Here is a 15,321-nt window from a genome sequence, read left to right on the forward strand (position 1 = left end):
GTGGAACGTCTTTCGCAAATGTGGCAAGAAGGAATATACCTGTACACCTGCCTCTGTTGTTTACAAGATATAGTGTGCGAATGAAGCAAGCTATGATGCGCACGAATGGTTTTTCCTGTATCGCTGTTGATTCTTTGAGAGACGAAGTTCGGTAGCGTCTGTGAAATTGATACCAGCTCTTACGTAACTTAATTATTTTGTCAGATGTCGCGTCCGTAATTCCGAAGTACGAACGAGGAAATGCAAGTGCGGTCGCGTGCGGTGAATCCCCGGGGCGGCAGCGGCGGGGGCGGTGCGTGCGCAGACGCAGCGGCGCGCAAGCGGAAGGGGTAGGGCGGCAGGGTGGGGGTGAGGGGTAAGGGTAGGGGTAGGGGGCGCGGTCCCCGGCCGGCCGCGGCGCAGCGTCAGTCCGAGGAGTGTCATGATCGCAGACAGACGGCTCGCCGACGGGAAGACATGCATCAGAATGACCGCCGCATGCGTGGTGAGTCACCTGCGCGCTGCTCCCCGCTAATATTGCCGAGCAAACAGTAGCTGAGCGCATGCCTCCTCTTTACTTCCCTGCCTGACGCAATAGCGACGCGCTCCTCTAAGGTGGGGTGAAGCAGCAGGCTTTGCGTCCGTACCCGAAATGTCACATCAACAAACCCTCTAATTTGATGCAGCAGATAAAACACTGGAAGTTATTTGTTGAATCACTGCTCGGCGTACCTCTTTATTTGAAGTATACGAAAAATATTACGGCAGCGGTCACCTTTCTCACAGATCGTAACCTCAGAGCATTTGATCTGACCGTTGGTGAAGAAAAGTAGAAAGCATAGCTTTGCTAACGTAAACATGATACCGTACGAAGAGTCAGTAAAGATGGTATCTTTAGTTAGGTCATTAACACGTGTTGATGACAAATATACTAGTCAGGAAACGATCGACATATGTATCATGCTTAAAATCCTGCGAATTTAGAAAGTGAACGTTGAGCTCTAGCAGTAGTATTCCTGTGTCTAAGAAACGGGAATTTGTTTACACCAGACATTATATCCACTGTCTTACGTTGCAAAATAGTGCGGCAGATAAAACACATTTCGCTGCTGTCCTGATGCCTTCCTCAATCTATGGGGCTTAAAAATAATGATTCATATTCCTTCTGACATATTTTGTCGGTGGAACCTCGAAAAGCACACCGATATGAAGCAATACTTCTACTAAAAATATCGGTTTCATTATGTGTCAAAGTGGCATGCCCTTCGCACGTGTTTTTTTCTCACGATGCGATAGTTTCGTATGTAAGTAAGTTTTACTTGCGCACCTCTGCACTGAGGCATTTAGCGCCAATTGGCGAGAGTTACCAGACAATTTATCACACACAGACTTTGTCTGTAACTTAGACACTTACTGGCCGAGAAGCAAAATATGGTATGAAGTAATATGATTGTAAAAATTACGAAGTACATTATGTAACCGACAACTAGCAACGTAGTGCATCTGCTTCTGAGAGTCACAGTACTTTTACTTATCTCTACTTAATCACCCATTTGATATCCCTGTCATTTCAGACAGCTTAAGGTATTTAAGCTCTAATCAATATAACCAGAAGATTGGCTTAAATACCACAGTTGACCTGTTTTTCCTCCACAAATTGTTACCAGAGGTATCAGTCGAAAATTCATTTCAACTTTGACGAACCTCTCCACAACCCGCAGAGGACTAAACCAAGAACTTCCTAATCTTATGGGCGCAACCACTAAATGCACTCTTACACTGACCTCTTTTTAGTGAAAAAGTCAACTAAAGAAACCTGTTTGTAAGATTCTTAAGTTTTGCTTGAGTCTTGATTCGCGGACTAGATCAGCATGAGTGTGGGAAACACCTGAGAAGCTGCATTCAAGCCGACGTCATTTCAGACTTCATAGTGTAGCCCGAATACAACATGTAAATGTGCAGACTAACAGTTGGGGCATTAATAACCAAAGAGGCCCGGGTTCGATGCCCGGCTGGATCGGAGATTTTCTCCGCTCGGGCCCTGACTGTTGTGTAGTCCTTACGCTCCTATCATCGTAACTGATATTCCACTGCTGAATTGGCTGTATGGGCACGGTCTGAAAGCCAGTAAATTAAAAAAAATATCCTTTGGGCAATCATGGTGCACTGAGATGGACATTATTATACAGAATAGTATCCACTCAGAAAATTTATAATGGATACGTAATGGAAGGTATTTTCAATAAGTAGAAAAGCTTACTGTTTATGGTCCATTCGTATATGAAGCAAGGGTGAGAGAACAAGAGATTTATGCCATTCATTCAAGGAATTCAGTCTAACATTCAGATGACGTCAAGCTCGATGGGTAAAGAAGTGGGAAGGAATGGCCACTTGCTTCACGGCTGTCTCTCGAACGATCTTCAGGCCCAGATGGTCAAGTACGTCATTCAATCCCGAGTTAGTCTGCCTATGCTCTGCAGCCCTGTAAAGTATACAGGCGTATCCTCATACATTCATTAACGAGCCAAAACATTATGACCACCTGTTTAACAGTGTGTTGGTCCAGCTTTGGGAGGGCAATACAGCAGCAGTTCTACGTCGCATGGATTCGAAAAGTCCTTGGTAGGTCCCTGAGGTGAGGTGTGTGGGGCCAAATGCCTAAGCGCAGGTCACGCAATACCCGTAAGTTACCGGCAGGTGTTTGTAGGTGGGATCTGGCGCCCGATAGCCTCCCAGATATGTTCCGCCCTGTTCAGATCAGGGGAATTTGGTGACCAAGACATCAACGTGAGTTCACTATCACTGAAACACGATTCTGGTTCTGACAAGGGTAGTTATCCTGCTGGAATATGCCATCGCTGTCAGGGAAGACTTCAAGCATGAAGGGATGCAGGTGGTCCGCAATAATGTTCACGTAGTCCACAGATGTTGTGGTGTCTTCGATTCCTATCACACGTCCCACGGAAAGCCAAGCAAACGACTTCTATAGCATAATACTGCTCCCACCAACAGGCGTCTGCGGAGAGACGCGAGGAGCATGTTTCGCCTGGATAACGGCTTTTGCGGACAAGACCATCGACCTGGTGTGGAAAGTAATGTGAGTCATTAGGCCAGGCGAAACGTTTCAATTGATACACTCTCCAGTCTCAATGATCCTGAGCCCAACGCAGTCGAAACGGACGATATCGTTGGGTCGACATGTGAACACGTTTGGAGCGGAGCGCCATGTTCAAAGGCTCGCATCTCAGTCGAAGCAGGCAAAATGGGCCACTAGGTGGTACGTGAAAAGCAATGGAACGCACCAGATACCTACAAGCAATTTAGAGTTGCAATCAGTATATGTTTGTAGTATATTTACTAGCGTCCTCTCACAAGTGGCGGCGGGGTAGAAATCATTAGCTATGCTATCCGATTCGCCCGAGAAGGATAGATGTTTCCTACGATGACGAGATCATTAGAGATGAACTCTAGGACATGTGGCCAATAATGATTGAGAAATTCAGCTGTTGGCCCAGATTGTCCCACTCCTCAACGGCGATTCGGCGTAGATCCCTGAGTGGTTGGGGGTCTCGTCGTCCATAAACAGCCCTTTTCAATCTATCCCAGGCATGTTCGATAGGGTTCATGTCTGGAGAGCATGTTGGCCACTCTAGTCGAGCCATGCCGTTATCCTGAAGGAAGTCATTCACAAGATGTACATAATTGGAGTTGTAACACGACGTCCTGTGGCTGCACGAAAAGTATTATTCAACGTGGGAGCGTTGCTGTCAGGGTTTCTGTGAGTCATAATCCGTAGGTAGCGGTCATCCACTGCAGTAGTAGCCCTTGGGGGACCTGAGCGAAGCATGTCATCGACAGTTATGTCTCTCTGTATCTCCTCCATGTCCGAACAACATCGCTTTGGTTCACGACGAGACACCTGTGCACTTCAATTGTTGAGAGTCCTTCCTGGCACAAAGTAACAGTACGGACGCGATCGAACAGCGGTATTGACCATCGAGGCATGGTTGAGCTACAGACAACACTAGCCGGGTACCTCCTTCCTGGTGGAATGACTGGAACTGATTGGCTGTCGGACCCCCTCCGTCTAATAGGCGCTGCTCATGCATGGTTGTTTATATCTTTGGGCGGAGTTATCGACATCTCTGAACAGTCAAACTGACTGTGTCTGTGATACAATATCCACAGTCAACGTCTATCTTCAGGAGTTCTGGGAATTGGGGTGTTGCAAAACTTTTTTTGATGTGTGTAGTAATAATGGAGACAGTAGCGAATAGGCCTTTTTCGATGTGGAATCGGGGCACATTATTTAGGAAAGAAGTTTACCTTCGACTGATGTCATTTCAGATGACTACCATATCATGTGAAATGTTTTACTGAAGACAAGGAAAACCTAAATTCGAATGACTGGACGGAGAATTGAGCCTCGCTCCTCCAGAATACAAGTGCAATAGCTGGACACCTCTTTGATCTCGAGAAACTCTTGCATAGACTATGTCTGTTCTGTTTAGAGGCGTGGCATTGCTACTGCTAGGTCAGTTCCATTAGCGTGGAAGGCCACGGATTCCTAACAACAGGAAACGCTTCCCTATGAAGGAAACGTCTCGTTTTCCTGAAATACACTCCTGGAAATGGAAAAAAGAACACATTGACACCGGTGTGTCAGACCCACCAAACTTGCTCCGGACACTGCGAGAGGGCTGTACAAGCAATGATCACACGCACGGCACAGCGGACACACCAGGAACCGCGGTGTTGGCCGTCGAATGGCGCTAGCTGCGCAGCATTTGTGCACCGCCGCCGTCAGTGTCAGCCACTTTGCCGTGGCATACGGAGCTCCATCGCAGTCTTTAACACTGGTAGCATGCCGCGACAGCGTGGACGTGAACCGTATGTGCAGTTGACGGACTTTGAGCGAGGGCGTATAGTGGGCATGCGGGAGGCCGGGTGGACGTACCGCCGAATTGCTCAACACGTGGGGCGTGAGGTCTCCACAGTACATCGATGTTGTTGCCAGTGGTCGGCGGAAGGTGCACGTGCCCGTCGACCTGGGACCGGACCGCAGCGACGCACCGATGCACGCCAAGACCGTAGGATCCTACGCAGTGCCGTAGGGGACCGCACCGCCACTACCCAGCAAATTAGGGACACTGTTGCTCCTGGGGTATCGGCGAGGACCATTCGCAACCGTCTCCATGAAGCTGGGCTACGGTCCCGCACACCGTTAGGCCGTCTTCCGCTCACGCCCCAACATCGTGCAGCCCGCCTCCAGTGGTGTCGCGACAGGCGTGAATGGAGGGACGAATGGAGACGTGTCGTCTTCAGCGATGAGAGTCGCTTCTGCCTTGGTGCCAATGATGGTCGTATGCGTGTTTGGCGCCGTGCAGGTGAGCGCCACAATCAGGACTGCATACGACCGAGGCACACAGGGCCAACAGCCGGCATCATGGTGTGGGGAGCGATCTCCTACACTGGCCGTACACCACTGGTGATCGTCGAGGGGACACTGAATAGTGCACGGTACATCCAAACCGTCATCGAACCCATCGTTCTACCATTCTTAGACCGGCAAGGGAACTTGCTGTTCCAACAGGACAATGCACGTCCGCATGTATCCCGTGCCACCCAACGTGCTCTAGAAGGTGTAAGTCAACTACCCTGGCCAGCAAGATCTCCGGATCTGTCCCCCATTGAGCATGTTTGGGACTGGATGAAGCATCGTCTCACGCGGTCTGCACGTCCAGCACGAACGCTGGTCCAACTGAGGCGCCAGGTGGAAATGGCATGGCAAGCCGTTCCACAGGACTACATCCAGCATCTCTACGATCGTCTCCATGGGTGAATAGCAGCCTGCATTGCTGCGAAAGGTGGATATACACTGTACTAGTGCCGACATTGTGCATGCTCTGTTGCCTGTGTCTATGTACCTGTGGTTCTGTCAGTGTGATCATGTGATGTATCTGACCCCAGGAATGTGTCAATAAAGTTTCCCCTTCCTGGGACGATGAATTCACGGTGTTCTTATTTCAATTTCCAGGAGTGTATTTAGGCTGTATAGATTGTCCTTTGTGTCACTTGTATCTGCGGAAAAATTTTAGAGATTTTTTTTCATTGACATCATGGTCGTCTTTAGTTGTAAAACTATTTATTTATGAAACCCTTTATTGCAAATTCAGCTATGTGACCATTGTCAAATGGGATTCTGTAAAATTGTGTTTCAGTGCATATCGAAACCGTAAAAAAATATCTGACATGTACATACGTGAGGTATTTTTTAAGACTTCGACATTTGGTGAAGCAAAGTTCTGCAGTATCCGAGTTGATTGTGACCGCACGGCCGAAATGAGAATAGTGGGCTTTCTAAACAAATATTTTTACAGCGAAGGGCGACCATTACATAATTTCAAAATGTTTACATTACTCGAGACAATCATTCAGATATAAACTACTTCACTAAAGACAAAGCACTCGAAACTGGAAATTTTCAGGAAAACGAGATGACATGTATCTACCCACCAGGGTAGCCGAGCGCGCTAACGCGCTGCTTCCTGGACTCGGGTAGGCGAGCCGGCCCCGGATCGAATCCGCCCGGCGCATTAACGACGAGGGCCGGTGTGCCGGCCAGCCTGGATGTGGTTTTTAGGCGGTTTTCCACATCCCACTAGGTGAATGCCGGGCTGGTCCCCACGTTCCGCCTCATTTCCACGCGTCGCAGACATTTGAAACACGTCCGCACTATTTCGCGCTTTACACTAGATGCAGGCAGTTGGGGTACACTGATTCCGTCCTGGGGGGGTATGGGGTGGCGGCAGGAAGGGCATCCGGCCATCCCTAACACTAACATTGCCAAATCCGTTGTAACCACGCCGACCCTGCGATCGCTGCGGGACTATGGCGTAAGCAAAAGAAAAAGAAAGAAGATGACATGTTTCTAACTGCAAACGCAGGTCAAGATAACCCGAACGAATCATGAAACCTACGAAAACAAATATAAATACGGATGGAGAAGAAATTGATTCTCATCTCTCTGTACGCTGTTTGATCAAAAGTATTCTAAATATTGAGGGATTGAGCGCTAGATGCCTGTAGAGGCGGAGCCGCTGGAATAAAACGAGGTGGGGAGTGTTGCGTTGTCAGTATAGAAGCAGTAACAGCACAGTGGGTCGGTTGCGAGGGCTCACTGACTTGGAACGTTAACTACCACGGGATGTCACCTGACTAACAGATCAATCATGGACATTTCAGCAGTTCTAAAGCTGTCAAAGCTAACTGTTGATGATATGGTTGTAACGTGGATATGCGAAGGAAATCCACAGCTAAACCACGACCAGACACGTCTCATATAGGCCTATTGACAGGGACTGTCAAACACTGTAGAGGGTGGGTGTAAAAAAATCGCATGAAATGATCCGAAGAAAATATTCGTGGGTTCCAAAGTGCTCTCAGCGATCCGATTAGCGCAGTGACTGAGTGTAGAGAATTAAAATAATGAGGGACAATGGTCGACCAGCTTCTCATACGTCACACATTTCTATAGTCAACACTGAGGAACAGTTGAGCAGGTGTAAAGACCGATAACACTGCACACTGGGCGACTGAAGACGAGTGATGTGGAGTGATGAAACACGCAATACTCTGTGGTAATCCGATGGAAGTGTTTTGGTTTGGCGACGCCTGGAGAATGTTACCTGCGATCAAGTGAAGCGTCAACAGTGAGATAGGGAGGATGTGGTGTTACGGTATCGGAATGTTTTTCGTGGTTAGGGTGCGACCACATTATTACACTTAGGAAATACACTACTGGCCATTAAAATTGCTACACCAAGAAGAAATGCAGATGATAGATGGGTATTCATTGGACAAATATATTATACCAGAACTGACATGTGATTACATTTTAACGCAATTTGGGTGCATAGAACCTGAGAAATCAGTACCCAGACAAACCATCTCTGGCCGTAATAACGGCCTTGATACGCCTGGGCATTGAGTCAAACAGAGCTTGGATGGCGTGTACAGGTACAGCTGCCCATGCAGCTTCAACACGATACCGCAGTTCATCAAGAGTAGTGAATGGCGTATTGAGACGTGCTAGTTGCTCGGCCACCATTGACGAGACGATTTCAATTGGTGAGAGATCTGGAGAATGTGCTGGCCAGGGCAGCAGCCGAACATTTTCTGTAACCGGAAAGGCCCGTACAGGACCTGCAACATGCGGTCGTGCATTATCCTGCTGAAATGTAGGGTTTCGCAGGGATCGAATGAAGGGTAGAGCCACGGGTCGTAACACATCTGAAATTTAACGTCCACTGTTCAAAGTGCCGTCAGCGCGAACAAGAGGTGACCGAGACGTGCAACCAATGGCACCCCATACCATCACCCTGGGTGATACGCCAGTATGGCGATGACGAATACACGCTTCCAATGTGCGTTCATCGCGATGTCGCCAATCACGGATGCGACCATCATGATGCTGTAAACAGAACCTGTATTCAACCGAAAAAATGACGTTTTGCCATTCGTGCACCCAGGTTCGTCGTTGAGTACATCATCGCAGGCGTTCCTGTCTGTGATGCAGCGTCAAGGGCAACCGCAGCCATGGTCTCCGAGCTGATAGTCCATGGTGCTGCAAACGTCGTCGAACTGTTCGTGCAGCTGGTTGTTGTCTTGCAAACGTCCCCATGTGTTGAGTCAGGGATCGAGACGTGGCTGCACGATCCGTTACAGCCGTGCGGATAAGATGCCTGTCAGCTCGACTGCTAGTGATAAGAGGCCGTTGGGATCCAGCACGGCGTTCCGTTTTACCCTCCTGAACCCACCGATTCCATATTCTGCTAACAGTCATTGGATCACGACCAACGCGAGCAGCAATGTCGCGATACGATAAAACGCAATCGCGATAGGCTACAATCCGACCTTTATCAAAGTCGGAAACGTGATGGTTCGCATTTCTTCTCCTTACACGAGGCATCACAACAACGTTTCACCAGGCAACACCGGTCAACTGCTGTTTGTGTATGAGAAATCGCCGGCCGGTGTGGCCGAGCGGTTCTAGGCTCTACAGTGTGGAACCGCGCGACCGCTACGGTCGCAGGTTCGAATCCTGTCTCGGACATGGATGTGTGTGATGTCCTTAGATTAGTTAGGTTTAAGCAGTTGTAAGTTCTAGGGCACAGATGACCTCAGATATTAAGTCCCATAGTGCTCAGAGCGATTTGAATTTTTTGTATGAGATATCGGTTGGAAACTTTCCTCATCTCAGCAAGTTGTAGGTGTTGCCACCGGCGCCAACCTTGTGTGAATGCTCTAAAAAGCTAATCATTTGCATATCGCAGCAGCTTCTTCCTATCGGTTAAATGTCGCGTCTGTAGCACGTCATCTTCGTGGTGCTGCAATTTTAATGGCCAGTAGTGTAGCTTAATGTGGAAGGACATGAACACATAGAACATTGTGTAATGCATACAGTAGAGGAATACTTCCCAGAGAATGTTTGTCAGTATCAGTATGACAACATCCTGTCGTAAAGCTGCATCTGTGCTGCATTGGTTTGTGCGCAGTAACATTCCTGGAATGGACTGGCCTGTCCACAGTCCCAACCTGAACTCGGTGGAACACGTTTGGGGCGAATAAGAAAGTCGAATTCGCTCCAGACCCGAGAGTCCAACATCTCAACCTTCTGTGGTTTCTGTTCTTAACAGAAAATTGTCTGCCATTCCTAGCATAGGTTTTCAGACACCGAATTAAAAGTGTCTCCAGCAGAGTTCAAATCATCACAAAGATGAAGTATGCAGACACCCCACATTTATATCTACTAATATGTGACCGTATGCTGTTGATCAGGTAGTGCATTACGAGTTGTTTATTTTCCACGGCACTGGACTGAGGTTTAGAGCAAGAGCAGAAGATATTAGCTCAGAAAGAGCTCACCATTTGTCAATAATATCGCTTTCCAGACTCTATTACACAAAACTTAATAGTTTATCGAAAGCATCTTAAGAAATTTGCAATGTAATAGGATGTCAACGTCAGAAATTAATTATTTCAACGAATCAGATTATAGTTGGGAAAATAGATTTCTGTGAGCGTGATAAATAAGTGAAAATATATTTCTAACCATTTTGTTGTTGCTGACACCTTCATTCCGAGCGCCGGTTTGAGGCAGCTCTCCACGTTAGTCTCACCTGCGCTTCTTCATCGCTGCGTAAATGCTGAAATCTAAATCAGTTTAAACCTACGTACTGTAGGAAAACATTGGTCTTCCTTTGAAGTTTTATTTTCTAAATTACTTCCTTTACCAGACCGTCAATTTCTTGATGCCTCAGGATGTGTTCTGTCAACAAATTCTTTCTTTTAGTCAAACTGTGCCACAAATTTATTTTCTCCCAAATTCACTTCACTACTTTCTCATTAGTTTTGCGTTCTTCTCATCTAATCCTCAGCATTCTCCTGAAACATCAAATTACAAAACATTGTATTATCTTCATGTCTGGACTGTTTATCGTCCATGTTTCACTTCTGTACAAGGCTACACTTCTGACGAATAAGTTAAGATAATCCTCATACTTAAATTCTATCTTTCAGTTACCCTTTTCTTGCTCTAGAAAATCTGTATTTTATCTCCTTTAGGATCATATTTATACTGGAATGTAACGTTCAGTATAGGTTTCGTGAGATTCTGGTCATTTCATATAGAGTCATTTTAAAGTCAGAAAGTAAAAGTTAATCCGTATCCCTTCAATGATCGCCGGAGTGTCGCATTACCGTTCTGAGTAAGATCCTAATGCAGATGGTTGGCGTTGCCTCGCTGTGGTGTGATGATGGTGTGTCAAATGTATACTGCAGTATGTTGATAACTGTCGCAAATATTTGTTAAATGTAATATTGCTATTAGTAAGTATAGGATGAGGTGTTATTTGTTATTAATGAGAACGGGATGAAAGCAAAGGCAGGGTGAAACATAGTCGTCACGCAGCCGATGAGGTGCTAGAGATTAACGTCCCATCCGAGGACTGGATCGCTACCAGTTACCCCCACTATGTAAGACTCTTCATACTAATTTTGAATTTCAGCCGGCGAATTGGTACACTGTCCAGTGATTAAGAACTGCACGTCCTCGTACCTCATCTCTATACCAATCAGATCCTAAGGACGGAAATTCTTCCACCGGCGGAATGCAACCGGCACTCTCAGGTTCGAGTGCACATGCATGCATTAATCACTTCTGTTAAGGTGGCAGGGGAATAATCAAACTGGTGGAAAAAAGGGAGCCACTGCCCTATAGAATCGTAAAAAATTCTCTAAAACTGCAATCACAGTAACTGGTAGTTGGTGTCTAAAGAGAACTGAGTCAAAGGCTACCATGTACAATTTAGTTCCTAATGTTTGTTGTCGAGAACAGCCCCGCACTAACAATGTTGCTCCTATCGTAATGCTGTCAGCGTTTCTTATAATCAATAGGGGACGATCACTCCCTTGGATGAACGTAAGGCATTTCTTATAAACCAGCATCCTGCTACCGGTATTATCTTCAATTATTCTCTAGTTCATTGTAAATTCTCAGTCACGATATCATATTGCGACACATATGTCAACCGTGATAGATCGCCCAGTTATTAACAGGCGATAAGCAACACTGTCCAGTTACATTAATGTGATCACTTGTCAAAAGCCCGAAAAATCAACTTTTTCGGCCCGACATATGCAGGAAGAGTGTCAGTGAGATTCTAGAAGGTATCGACAAGGATATGTAACCATGGCGACTCCAATACTGTGGCCAACTGCGCTAGGTTTCTCAGTTCAGGATCCATGGCGCGAACAGCCCGATCGGGGTGGTCCCGCAGATTCTCGGCTGGGTTTAAATCTGGGGAGTTTGTCTGTCAAAAAAGTATGGTGCTGTTCGAGCCATACACGTACACTGTGAGCTGTATGATACCTTGCACTGTCGTGTTGGTAGATGCCATCTTGCCGAGGAAAAACAAACTGCATGTAAGGGCGGACATGATCCCCAAGAATAGATGCATACTCCTGTTAACCAATTGTGCCTTCTGGAACGACGAGATCACCCAAGGAATGCCACGAAAGCTGCCCCAAGACCATAATGCTCCCAACTGGTTGCAGGTGCTTGATTTCAGAAGTTTCACGCCGTGCATGCCAACGTCAGTCTGTCCGATGGAGCATAAAACGTGATTCATCTGAAAAGGCCACCTGTTGCCACTCGTTGGACGTCCAGTTGCAAAAGTGGCGTGCAAATTCCAGCCTTCGTCGCCGATGAATAGCAGTCAGCGTGGTTGCGTGAACCAGGCACCTGATGCAGAGACCCATACGCAGCAACGTTCGATGAACGGTCATGGAGGAGGCACTTCTGGTAGTCCCTTGGTACATTTGGATGGTAAGTTGCTCAACATTTGAACGTCTGTTTGCCCTTACACATCTCTGGAGGCGTCGTTCACTGCGGTCACCTATGGCCTATGGTGCACCACAGTTGTTTCGGCGTCATTTTTCGATAGCGCCATTTTGCCATGCATGGTATACACTGATCAGCCAGGACATTATGACCACCCTATCTAATATCCGGTATGTCCACCTTTGGCATGGATAACAGCGGCGAACGGCGAAAGATGTGGCGCGGAAGCATGAGGCCTTGGTCGGTTGCTGGAGGGATGTGGCGCCGCTTCTGCAACCACAAGTCACCTAATTCCCGTAATTTGTGGAGAGGGGGGCAATGAGCTCTGACGCCATATTTAATCACATCCCAAATGTGTTCGATCTGGGTCATAGCTGAGGGCGAGCCAGCACATCAATTGGAAGTCGCCACTGCGTTCCTCGAGCCGCTCCTTCACACTCCTGGACTTGTGACATGGCGCATTATCTTGTTGAAAAATGCCACTGCCATCGGGAAACATGATCGTCGAGAAGGGGTGCACGTGGTCTGCAACTTGTGCGCGATACTCCTTGGCCGCCATAGTGCCTTACAAACTCCACTGGACCCATGGATGCTCAAGTGAATGTTCTCCAGAATATCATGCAACCGCCAGCTTGTCTCCGTTCACAATCGCTGGTGTCAAGGAGCTGTTACCATGGAAGACGACGGGTCCGCGCCCTCTCATAGACATGATGAGATTCATCAGACCATGTAACGCACTGCCAATGCGTCAACATCCAGTGCCGATGGTCACATGCCCATTTCTGTCGTAGTTGCCGATGTCGTGGTGTTAACATTGGCACATGAGTGTGTCGTGGGCTGCGGAGAGCGATCGTTAGGAGTGTTTGGTTCACTGTATGTTCGGACACACTTGTACTCTGCCCATCATTGAAGTCTGATGTTAGTTCCGCCACAGTTCGCCACCTGTCCTGTTTTACCAGTCTGCCCAGCCTACGACGCCCGACATCTGCCATGAAGGGTAGCCACCCTATCCCACAACGTATGGACGTGGTTTCACCTTGGTTTCTCCACGCGTTGAAGACACTCACCACAACACTCCTCGAACACCCGACAAGTCGTGTAGTTACCAAAATGCTCGTGCCGAGCCTCTGGACCACCACAATCTGCACTCGGTCAAACTCTGATAGATCGTACGCCTTCCCCAATCTATTCACGGACAGCACGCTCACTGATAATACATCCACCCTGTATGTGTCTGACTAGGAGTGATTCCTCGCCAGGTGACGCTGCTATCGCCTGGACAGGTTTATATCGATAGCAGGTCGGTGGTCGTGATGATCGGGCTGATCTGTGGCATGCGAACTGGTTGGTTGGTTGGTTTGGGGAAGGAGGCCAGACTGCGTGGTCATCGGTCTCATCGGATAAGGGAAGGATGGGGAAGGAAGTCGGCCGTGCCCTTTCAGAGGAACCATCCCGTCATTTGCCTGGACTGATTTAGGGAAATCACGGAAAACCTAAATCAGGATGGCCGGACGCGGGATTGAACCGTCGTCCTCCCGAATGCGAGTCCAGTGTCTAACCACTGCGCCATCTCGCTCGGTGGCATGCGAACTGTTTGCAGACTTAACCATTTCGTAAATACTTCCACCCTTGGTCCAAAAGTCACGATCATGCCGTATTGGACGTCAGATAAATCACTCCGTTTTCGAATTACGACAATGATTGCTTTGTTTTCTGCGTCCCCCCGATTCGCTTTAAATACCCTCCACTGCTAGTGATGCCACCTGTCGTCTGTGAGTGGTTATTGCACGTTGACGTCGAACATAGGCGGTGGTCACGTTTATCCAACAGCACCGTATATAATCGCCTCGACAACAAATATGAAGCAAGCACCATATGATTTCACGTATTATATTATAACGTATACATATAAAAATAGCCTTCTTCATGGAAATCAGGATGGATTCGAAAACAACAACTAGCTCTATTCGGAAACGACATCCTCAGTTCATGGATATCAGAAACTAGGTTGGTTATATCGTCATGTCTACTCCCTGTCAGGAAAACGCGTTGCAATGGAATATCCACCCGATTTTTGCTAACATGCAGGACGTATCACGTTATCCTGAATGGAGAGTTTTCTATAGGCACTAAAGTAACATCGGGCTTGCCCCGCGAGAGTCAAATATGACCCTTGCTGTTCCTATTATACTTTGATGATGCAGTGGATAAAATTATTTACAGCCTTAGTCATTTCGCATATGATGCAGTTATCTATGCGAGATTCCACCTAGTAAAAATGGCAGTAATATTCAAAAATGTGTCGACTTGATAGTACGGGAATGCTTAATGATGTAGGGAAATAAAACGCTGCATACCTGACGACATATAAAAGCACGAGATTGTTTCACTACAGGATTAATGAGTCACAAGTGGAGTTAGTTCTGTGACACTAATATTAGGAGGTAACAATATGAAGTGTAAACACGACAAGGCAGTTATCGATCATGTGAACGATAGGTCACGATTAATTAGCAGGATACTGGGAAACTGCAGTTTGTTAAGAAGAGATATTGTATACGAAACACTCTTACGGCAGGTATCCAAGTGTATGGGAGACACACAATGTCAGTCTATCAGGAGTATCGAAGAAGGGCGTTGTGGGTGGCCACAGGTTTCCTTAACTTGGGAGAAAAATGTTGAAAAATCTAAAGCGACACACATTCGATGAAAGACGCAATACATCTCGCGAAATACTACATAGAAAACTACGAGAACCATCTTCCATATCAGAAATTACGAAAAATCGTATCTATCTGGTATATAGGGTGATTATAAAGTAACTATACACACTTCGTGGGTGTAATGCATGCATCAAAACAAGAGTAAAATGTTAAATTTTGTCTGAAATTACTTTATTTCAGAGTAATGGTGTACAGTAGGGATCACGAGTGCAACAC

At 47.0% G+C, this 15,321-nt stretch overlaps 1 protein-coding gene across 1 annotated transcript in view; it reads left to right on the plus strand.

The window, feature by feature from the left end:
* Nucleotides 1–422: 422 nt before the first annotated feature.
* LOC126471209 (b(0,+)-type amino acid transporter 1) overlaps nt 423–15,321 on the plus strand; it is a 591,197-nt gene continuing 576,298 nt past the window's right edge. The window contains exon 1 of the mRNA XM_050099324.1: nt 423–484. Coding sequence (XP_049955281.1) covers nt 457–484 — 28 coding nt within the window. The 5' untranslated portion in view covers nt 423–456. The remainder of the gene's footprint in view (nt 485–15,321) is intronic.

This window comes from Schistocerca serialis, chromosome 3 (genome assembly GCF_023864345.2).
Source record: "Schistocerca serialis cubense isolate TAMUIC-IGC-003099 chromosome 3, iqSchSeri2.2, whole genome shotgun sequence".
NCBI lineage: Eukaryota > Metazoa > Arthropoda > Insecta > Orthoptera > Acrididae > Schistocerca > Schistocerca serialis.